The sequence below is a fragment of the Cyprinodon tularosa genome, unplaced genomic scaffold (assembly GCF_016077235.1).
Source record: "Cyprinodon tularosa strain WSP-4 unplaced genomic scaffold, ASM1607723v1 ctg744, whole genome shotgun sequence".
Taxonomy (NCBI): domain Eukaryota; kingdom Metazoa; phylum Chordata; class Actinopteri; order Cyprinodontiformes; family Cyprinodontidae; genus Cyprinodon; species Cyprinodon tularosa.
Window position 1 is genome coordinate 367,102 of NW_024039501.1, and position 10,399 is coordinate 377,500.

The window sequence follows — 10,399 nt, forward strand, 5'->3', positions numbered from 1 at the left end:
TGATAAAATAATAAATTAGTTAATTTTTTTTTTTCAGATAAGAAATCATTCCCCATATCCATAGTCAAATGGACTTTCAAGACGTTCAATGCTCAGTTTCGGCTATATTTAGGCCATGTTTCATTCAAGTATTCCTTATCCTGTTGATTGGGAGCTGTTGTTTGTTTTGAATGATTAAAAGAGAAGAAATAAAGTTTAAAATGTTCATGCTTTGTTCCGATGCATTTTAAATGGCAGTTTTTGGCGACAAATGTAGGCCTACAATATTATGTTAAAAACGTCAGCCACAGCCCTCAACATAAGGACGTTACGTGTTTTCCAACCCAGCCATCAGCCCCCCTCGCTTGAAACAGCTTCCAGCGCGCCTGGGTCAGACATCCAGTAAAGTGTGTCCAGATGCGTCTGATGCCTCTGCTGCTCCTGTGTTCAATGGCATAAATCCACCTCAAAACTGTCTTTGCAGTTCGTTCATCAAGATTAAGATCCTGCCTTCAAATATGATTTCACTGTCTGCTGTTTTCCCCTACTGTTGGTGGCGACTGGAAGTAGATGTTAGCGTTTTTCAGGTATATGGTACAAACTGCAGGCACCATTATAATAATAATGGTGCAGCAGGTTTCTACATTTTAAGTTGAATCAGTAAAATATATTTTTTTTAAAGTCTGGGAGCGGCCATTTTTGCCCAAATATAGTAGCCCCTCCCTCCTGCCATCTTCCAGCAGTGACGTCACGGTGCGGTAAGCCTAGCGCCATTCTCCCCGCTTTACAAGCTAAATCAATGGGAACTACTAGACACATCTGCAATCAACAACAATTATTGAAGATTTCCAGAGGACTTCACCATTGAAATTCACCAGAGCTATAGTGAAACTGACAATGCCCACGTGCATGGCAGCTGGATGTTGGAATACATCGGGTAAAAGTGAAAATAAATTTCCTTTCCGATTCGTGATCGTCCACGGACGGGTTGGTTGTTGGATCGCCAACTTGAAGAGGGAGGATTTGCCATCGAACTTCTGGCCAGAGAAAAAACCCGTAATATGTAGCCAACATTTGGAAGAAGAATGTTTTCAAGATGACTTGGATAATAGCGCGTTGTGACAAACACCAGATACAGTGGGACTTGATCAACAGCCGATACCGCACCATGACGTCACAAACCAGTAGGTGGCAGTAGTGTTCTTTCACAAACCTCCAGTAAAGCATATTCAGATGAAAATTACTCTTAATTTATTGAACAGTATGGAATAATTTCATATAGAGCTGGGCGATATGGCGATATATATCGTGAGGACGAGAGAAGCATGTCTATCGTGACCTTTCTCCTCTATTTTTTCTATCGTGATAAACTTTTTTATTATTATTATTACTGCTAATATACATTTTAATATAATTTGTTAATATAACATTTTGCGTTTTTGCTATGCAAACTCTAAGTGTATATAACGAAAAAAAAGAGAATAAAAAGATAATGTGTAGAGAACGTGGTTTTGCGACACTACACCGCTTTACGTCACGCGGCTTTGCACCATACGTTTGCGACATTACTGACGGAGAGAGCCCGCGAAATTTCTTTCTGGCTTGAAAAAAAATGAATGATGGACACCCAAGAAGATGTTACCACAGCAGCGGTTACAGAGTCCGAAACGGTTGCCAGGTCACAGACACAACAAACACCACTTTTGCCCAAAAGGGGAGGCAGCTCGGTTGTTTGGTTATATTTCGGATTTCAGCCATCTGATAAAGAACAAACGCAGCCGATATGTAAACTGTGCAGCAAAGCCGTTCCAGCGGCTGATGCAAATACTTCCGGCCTCTTTTACCACCTGAAGAAAAATCATGAACAAGAACACGGGAAACTACAACCACTCCGATCAAAACAAACAAGGGATGAAAATACAGGAAGCACTGGAAAGAAATTCTCACAGCCGAAGCTTAAGGAAGCATTCGCCCAAGGATCACAATATGAGAAGACGTCTCAGCGACACAAGCAGATCACAGGTGCTATTTCAAGCTATATCTGTGAAGGCATGGCCCCCGTTTACATAGTCGAGAAAGACAGCTTTCGGGACCTCGTCCGTACACTCGATCCCAGATATGTGATGCCTAGTCGAAAACATTTCAGTAAAGTGGAGCTGCCTGGCTTATATGCTAGTTGTCGGGCTGAAGTGGAGAGAGAGGTACGCAGTGGTGCGACACATTATGCGTTGACTACGGACATGTGGATACACTGACTACACTGACACTCCTATCCAGTAGAACATATGGGCATTTTAATTAATGTAGTTATTACCAGTGCAGACACATTTCTTCTTAAATAGGCGAGGCGCCTCCTAGTGGAAAACAAGGTAAGTGAAAGACAAGAGAAAAACCTGGCCTTGGAATTTTATAAAATGTCAATAACAAACGAATATTAAATGATTAATTACTGCAGCGCAATAGCCAAGATTCTATACTGTTCACTGTCATGGCCGCAAATTGCATAACTGGTGTTCTTGGTTTGGGGTTGGGATTCTCATATTAGGAAACAAGATGATGGGTAAAAAATAGGCGATGAAAGATTTTTTTCAACCCTGTCCATCTGACGGACTATGAAAACATAAAATGCAACATCAGTTGTGGTATATCGTGATATATATCGTTATCGTGATATAAAATAATCCATATCGTGATATAGTTTTTTTTCCATATCGCCCAGCCCTAATTTCATATTTAAAGCACTTTCACAAGTTTGAATTCTGAATATGAGCGAACTTTTCCTTTAAGTCTTTTCTGAAGCATTACTCTGATCTTCTAAATGTCTAAATGAGTAACAAATATTGTGATGTAGAGGATATTCAGCTATGTTTAATAGGTATGGTATGCTTTTAATTAAGGGTCATTTATTATTTGTGGCTCTACGCCTGTTGTGTTTAGTTGGGTTCGGTATAAAATGCCCTGTGATGGACCTTTCTAGGGTGGACCCCGCCAAACCGCCGGAGAAAGGCACCAGCCCCACCGCTCCCGTGACGTAATAAGAGGGAGAATATAGACGGATGGATGGATGGTATAAAATGGCTCTTTGGATCTTAGAAACTGCAAACCCTGCTTTAGATCAACCAAGGCTAGTGTTAGTGCAGGGTGGCTGCTGCACCGTTTCAAGTTGTGTACAAACCCCGCTCCCCGCACGCACCGGTCTTTTCTCCGTAAGAGAAATGGAGCGCACCCTCAAAGTTGACGCAGGAAGAAGCCTTCCTATTGGCTACAGTCTCAGCCAATCGACTTTGTTTACACTGTAGCGCTAGGCTATCTTTGACATTCACTGTTCACATGTAGATTTTAACCTGTATTTACTGATAAAAAGAAGCTCAGAATGAACATTATTCTGTCGTCTGTTTCCAGACTGCGTGGATTAACCCACCTGCGGAGGTAAGGTAGTTTGCTGTGACATAACCACGGGAATGAATCCTGTTTCAGCCTGGAGCTAAGTTCAGATGCTAACGGCTAAATATCGATATGCTAGGGTCATGTTAGCTGTATGAACCGCTTCTGTAAGCTCACGGTGACCCGCAAACACGAAGAAAATAACACAGATTTTTATGCTGTGCTCTTCTTAAAAGTATTATTTTGTAAATTTGCAGTTGTCTTTATATACACTGTTTATTGAATTAATAAAACTGAATACATTTAGTCGCTGGAGGCAAGTATAGTATTTATGTCTGGACCCAAGCCTGCATTTAAGCCTAGCGCCATTCTCCCCGCTTTACAAGCTAAATCAATGGGAACTACTAGACACATCTGCAATCAACAACAATTATTGAAGATTTCCAGAGGACTTAACCATTGAAATTCACCAGAGCTATAGTGAAACTGACAATGCCCACATGCATGGCAGTTGGATGTTTGGATGTATCTCTGCTTCTGTCTCCTTGAACCCCAGTGGGCCTCAGCAGATGGCCGCTCACGCTGAGCCTGGTTCTGCTGGAGGTTTCTTCCTGTTCAAAGGGGGTTTTTCCTCTCCACTGTCGCTATAAGCATGCTTAGTGTGAGGGATATCTGAAGAGTCAATGAGTCGATGCAATCAGCTGGTTTTCTTTAGATAGAAAACTTTGAATCAATCTGACTGGATGATCTGGTTGAACTGGAAAGTGACATGAGATGAAATGATGTGAATTGGAGCTATAGAAATAAACTGAATTGAACTGGATGCTGGAATACATCGGGTAAAAGTGGGGGGGAAAAAAGAGTTATTCCACCTTTCTGATTCCTGATCCTCCACGGACGGGTTGGTCGTTGGATCGCCAACTTGAAGAAGGAGGATTTGTCATCGAACTTCTGGCCAGAGAAAAAACCCGTAATATGTAGCCAACATTTGGAAGAAGAATGTTTTCAAGATGACTTGGATAATAGCGCGTTATGACAAACACCAGATACAGCACTGGGACTTGATCAACAGCCGATACCGCACCGTGATGTCACAACCCAGTAGGTTTGTGACAGGCTGCTGTTTACCGCCCGCCCAAAAAAAAAAGAAAGAAAAAGAAATAAAGAAGGTTTGCAGATTGAGCGTCATGTCTTCTAGGAAGTGTGTTGGTGGGCGTGAACGCAGGAAGGATCGCACTCACCTTCTGGCTCACCCTATGATGGGGATGAAGTCTGGAGGAGAACTGACGGTTTCCTCCTGTGAACCCCCTTTATACCAAAACGCTGCCAATACGCCCTTATACAGTAGCTGGAAGATAGAAACACGTTCAGCGCTCGTCTGGGACACGTTAAATACGTTCATATGTAGGGATGGGAATCGAAAACCGGTTCCTGTTCAGAACCGGTTCCGTATTTTCCGATTCCATGGCATCGTTTGGCAGCTCGCTGAACGATTCTTTTTTCGATTCCCGCAGCACCAGAGCCTAGAGCGCCGGCTCTGGGGAGCACGACTTACGTCACGTTTTTTACGTAAGTTACGCAAGTTGGAAGAACTATTCGAGGAGGAAGACAGCGAGCTGCGGTCACTTTGTGAATCAAAGCCCCGTCTTTCCTTAGCCCAGAGGGTAGATCAGGAAATCCAGCTCTGTAAAAGATTGCCCTCCATCCCCTGCAGGGATAGCGCCACACTGTGGTGGTGGAACAAGCAAGATACGCTGCCCTTGCTATCTGGACTGGCTGAAAACTACCCCTGTGTGCAGGCTTCCTCCACCCCATCTGAGAGGTTATTTTCCACGGCTGGAGACACCTTAAGCCCTGAAAGATCCCGTATCCTTCCAGAAAAAGCAGATATGCTCATCTTTCTGCAAAACAACTGTTAATTTTCCCTACTACTGTTTTATAATTAGTATTTTTTGTTATTTAAAATAGGTTATTAACCCATCATTTGTTATTAGACATTGTTGGTTATTAAGTTTGTTCTTGTATTCATTTTTCATTTAAACACAGATGTTACTCCAGTTTCACATTTCCTGTGGACATCTTGATCTTGTTGAGTTTGTAAGATTGTGCAATAGTTAAGTAAACAAAGTTGATTCTGATAATCAAACTGTTTGTTCTCCTTTTTTCCCCAAATTGGAATCGAAAAAAGAATCGATAAAGAATCGAATCGTTTCATAGAATCGAAAAGGGAATCTGAATCGTGAAAATCTTTTCAATTCCCAACCCTATTCATATGTCATGGACGCTATGACTTATGAATAACATAAACTTAATGTATGACAACGATCAGATAATGCGCTACGTAGGGCATACAGTGGCATACGTCGAGAAATTTTGTTTTAAATCGTCAAGGTGTGACAGGGGCTTTAGTATATATGTTAAATCTCCCCAGACCTGTGAAGGCACCTCCTATTCCCTCTGCCCTGGGGGTGTGGTCACAGATTGGGCCTAGAGACTCCTGTCCTGCTGTTGCCATGGTGAATCTCATTATCAGTGCTCCATTGATGCTCGCTCTGAGCTCTGAGTTGATTAGAGGCTGAGGTCAGTTGACTCAGGCCACGCATCGGTTGAAGGATAACCTGATCGTTCAATCAGTTTGATCTTTAGACTCTATGTAATCATGGCTATATATACTTTATTTTCATACAGCTCCTGAAACAAGTCAAAATGTGTTCTGATCTTCCAGACAATATTTGCTCAGTAAATTTTACCGTGTCTCCCCTGCAGCGCCCTTACATCGGATCTCCCAGCAAACGCTGCGTCTCGCCTCAGATCCTTCAGCTGGTTTTTGTCCAGCGGAGCCGCGACACCTCGGGCCTCCAGGCTGCCAGCAGCCGAGGGCGGCGAGGTGTTCCAGCAGCTCCCCTGGCAGTACCAGCAGGTGCGGACCCGCAAAAGAGGCACAGAGTATCAGCCCAAGAACATAAAGCGGAAGAGGACGCACGGCTGGATCAAGAGGCTGAGCTCGAAGGGCGGCATCGAGGTGATCCTTCGCCGAATGCTGAAGGGACGGAAATCCTTGTCTCACTGAAGACTTTGAAATCTGAGGTGCTCAGAATGCAGCAGAGATTGTCTGCTACGTGAAAAACTACGGGAGATCACCGCCGTGCTTCGGAGGGTTGTTCTCCCGACATCATGAGTAGAGATCGTAAACGCCTCCAGCCTCGGATCAGAACGAAGAGATCAAACATCTTATAGTTTCACCTACCTGTCATGAAGTTCTGTTCAGAATCCTCAGATTTATTGTTCGGTTTGAGGATAAAATGTCTAAATAAATATTTTTTTTATTTGCAAAAGAAGATTTTGTTATTCTGTGACATGGTTACAGCTGTTTAAAGGTTTTCTCGTGGAGGAAAATTTGTTTAAGGCAGGGAAAGCTTTTGTAAAATGAAAATTTGAAAAAAAAAATATGGGAAATTAAAATTCAAGAAAAAGTTGAAAGCAGAAATGCAAATTTCAATCAAAAAGGCTTTGAGAGTAACTAATATTTTCTTAAATTTTTGATTTAATTTAATTTTTTTTTTTTTTACTTTCTCAGATTTTCTATTTTTTTTTACACATTCTAATATTTTAAATTTTTAAAATCCTCTTTAGTAACCCAATTTATTATTTATATTCCACCATTTTTTTTTTAATTCTAGTTTACTTTTTGCATTGGTGTATAAAATGAACAGAAATTAACCTTAAAAAAAAAAAATCAACATTTTGCTGCATTTATATAAATGACACCACCATGGTAGCGGGCTCAATTTAAATAAAATACGATTAGAATAATTACATTTTTTTTAAGCTATGTAAACATTAAAATATTGCATTCATAAATATAATTTTAAATTAATTATAGATGTAAACTACATAGTTTAAGTAGTAGTTTAGTCAGGATAGTTTGGATCATAATATAACATATTAAACAAATAATTAAAAAAAAGTAGTAAATATCGTAGCCTTTTTTTTCCAATCCAAAACTTTATTGTAAAGTTCTATTAGAATTAAGATATTACATCCTTTAACTTAAATAAAATAAACAATTAAACAACAACAAAAAAAGGGGGCAAGATGTATTACATTTCTCCAAATATTTCCTGAATTACGTTAACAGTGTGTATACATTTTTTATTGTTGATTCTTTGAGTAAACATCGTAGCCTCAAGTTACGAGTCAAGGCAATAATACGTAATCAGCATTCGGCCAATCATCGCATCGTATTTTAGAGCGTCTTCCTCGTTTAGCCAATTAAATTGCGCCGACATTAAAACGTAACCGCCCCCTGGCTGATAAACAACAAAGATGGAGTTTGGAAGTAGGAGCTACGCAGACACTAATTTGGGAGTGTTAGCTTTGATTTGAGGAGTCTAACTAATACATGAGACGTACTGCAGTGAAATCCCAACTGGTTTATCATCGAAGTTTGACCTGAGAAGATTTCTGAAAGCTAAACAAGTTAGCATCCGAGCTTAGCAGCTAGCTCCTTGACACCCTAACCTCAGCCAAAGCTAGCGGACACGCGAAGACAGACATGGAGAAGGTTGGTTTACCTCAGCTTTATGTGGCTGCTCACAAATAACAGCACAAATTATAAATTTTCTGGGTTGTTCGGGTTTTAGCTAAGCTCATAGTTAACCCTTTAAAGGACAAGTAAGCGTTTTCTTGCATCCCCCTTACAAATGGAGCCCCCCCCCGTCCCTCAGTGAGGTCTAGAAGCACAAGATCTATATCCAGCCATTCAGCAAAGATCCTGCTACATGGCTGCACATCTGATTTTGGCATCTGACCAATTAGATGAACCCTTGAATGACATATTACCCACTGGAAATGAAGCTGAAAAAGCTGATTGAAAAGTTAAAAAGTAAAGTTAATAAGCCTAGTTAAGTTATATTTAGGTTTATAAACTTAAAAAATGTAAGTACCAGGATCAGCATTAATGTACGGAAGAGGATTAGGGCCACTGGGGAAAAGAAAACAATTGATTTTTTAATGTTATTTCAGTTTGGTATGGGAAAAAAAGTCAGAATTCTGACAATAAATAAAGAATTTTGAGAATTTTGAGATTAAAGTCAGAACTTTGAGATTAAAGTCAGAATTCTGAGATTAAAGTCGGTATTCTGAGAAAAAAAAGTCAGAATTCTGAGAAAAAGAAGTCGGAATTCTGAGAAAAAAGTCAGAATTCTGAGAAAAAAGTCAGAATTCTGAGAAAAAGAAGTCGGAATTCTGAGAAAAAAGTCAGAATTCTGAGAAAAAAGTCAGAATTCTGAGCAAAAAGTTGGAATTCTGAGAAAAAAGTTGGAATTCTGAGAAAAAAGTCAGAATTCTGAGATTAAAGTCAGAACTCTGAGAAAAAAAAGTCAGAATTCTGAGAAAAAAGTCAAATTCTGAGAAAAAAAACAGTCAGAATTCTGAGATTAAAGTTAGAATTCTGAGATTAAAGTCAGAATTCTGAGATTAAAGTCAGAACTCTGAGATTAAAGTCAGAACTCTGAGAAAAAAAAGTCAGAATTCTGAGATTAAAGTCAGAATTCTCAGAAAAAAATAGAATTCTGAGATTAAAGTTAGAATTATGAGATTAAAGTCAGAACTCTGGCTTTTTTCCCATACTAAACTGAAATAAAATTAAAAAATCGGTTAACTTTTTTTTTTTTTCCAGTGGCCCTAATCCTCTTCCGTATTAATGCCTCTAAGGTTATGTTAGACCAAAACAATTTTTCTCTCACTCTCAGTGTTTTTTATGAATTTCTTATAGAAGCACTTTTATTTTCTTAATATATTCGGGCAAGTTGGCGTTTCTTGTTATTTCATTGACATTCATTTTTGCTATCAAAATATCCATATTTTTGAATGTTACAAAGGTAACAAGGTCTTGACCTGGATTCCAATTCCACTATTGGCTTGAAATTTACATTTTCAAAGTATTTCACTAAGTGTCCTATAAAGGTTTAACATGAACTAGGTCATCATAACTTGTACCATGAATTATTTTCACTCCTAAACCTTGTTCTTGTTGATCCTGAATTTCTGACAGAGGAACTTCCTGAAGGGGCTGCCTGTCTACAACAAAAACAGCTTCACCAGGTTCCATGCAGACTCTGTCTGTAAAGCATCAGTAAGTGCATTTAACTAAGATTTCTACTGGTGATGGGTCCATAACACCGATGCACAGGAGCCCATAGAGTAAAACACTGCATCGGCGCGTCGTTTCCAGAAAGTCACGTGACCGATACAGGAGATGTTTCTAACTGACTGTGTTTAGAAATGTATCTGTCAAGTTGATGCAGCTGTTAAAAAATTTTTGCATCTTTTGCAGTTTATCATTAAAATTATCAATAATTTTAGAGCAGCCTAAAAGGAATAGGAACGTTCCAGCAGTTGCGTTTTTATTCTAATTTTCTCGTTGTGTCATCCTTTTCCTCTCAGTTATCAATCAACTTATTCTTTATTTACAGTTTTTACTGATATATGTTTACATTACACGACAGAGTATTAGGGCCAGGTTAGAGTTTTTTAATTTTATTTTGAGAATAAAGTTGTAATATTACGAGAATGAAGTCATCAAACTACAAGCCGTTTTAGAAAGAAAGCTTGGAGCTCCGCCCAGAAGATGACGGCCGACCAGCTCCACCAATCAGCAACCAGAGTCCACTTTGACATCTTGCCCAGTTTGATGCTGCTGCTAAAAGATTTCCTGATTTGTCAAACCGATGCTAAAGTAGAACTTCACATGATGCTCCACATTCCTCACTTTAGGGAAGAAAGGGCTTCTTGTTGGAGTTGTCATAAAATACAACTTGTTTCTTGTAATTTTAGGACTTTATTCTCGTAATAGAAGGAAAAAAATCTCTAGCCTGGCCCCAATACTCCATCGTAACATTATTTATTGGCTGCATCTAAAAATATCAGACATTTTCAATTTAAACATAGATATTAATTAATGCAATATAACCTACAATAACACTGAAATAAAACGAGGTTTTTATTCATCCATGTTATACATTGACTTAAAAAA

General features: G+C 39.4%; 2 protein-coding genes across 2 annotated transcripts in view; both read left to right on the forward strand.

The window, feature by feature from the left end:
* Positions 1 to 3,246: 3,246 nt before the first annotated feature.
* mrpl34 (mitochondrial ribosomal protein L34) lies at positions 3,247 to 6,701 on the forward strand. The gene is made up of 2 exons (XM_038269948.1): positions 3,247 to 3,408; positions 6,130 to 6,701. Exons 1-2 carry the CDS (start codon positions 3,353 to 3,355, stop codon positions 6,431 to 6,433), a joined length of 360 nt encoding a protein of 119 aa, XP_038125876.1. The 5' UTR covers positions 3,247 to 3,352; the 3' UTR covers positions 6,434 to 6,701.
* Positions 6,702 to 7,638: 937 nt separating this feature from the next.
* LOC119773121 (DET1- and DDB1-associated protein 1-like) overlaps positions 7,639 to 10,399 on the forward strand; it is a gene marked incomplete at its 3' end in the record, with an annotated part of 4,001 nt that continues 1,240 nt past the window's right edge. Inside the window, exons 1-2 of the mRNA XM_038269946.1 lie at positions 7,639 to 7,927; positions 9,419 to 9,499. Coding sequence (XP_038125874.1) covers positions 7,919 to 7,927; positions 9,419 to 9,499 — 90 coding nt within the window. The remainder of the gene's footprint in view (positions 7,928 to 9,418; positions 9,500 to 10,399) is intronic.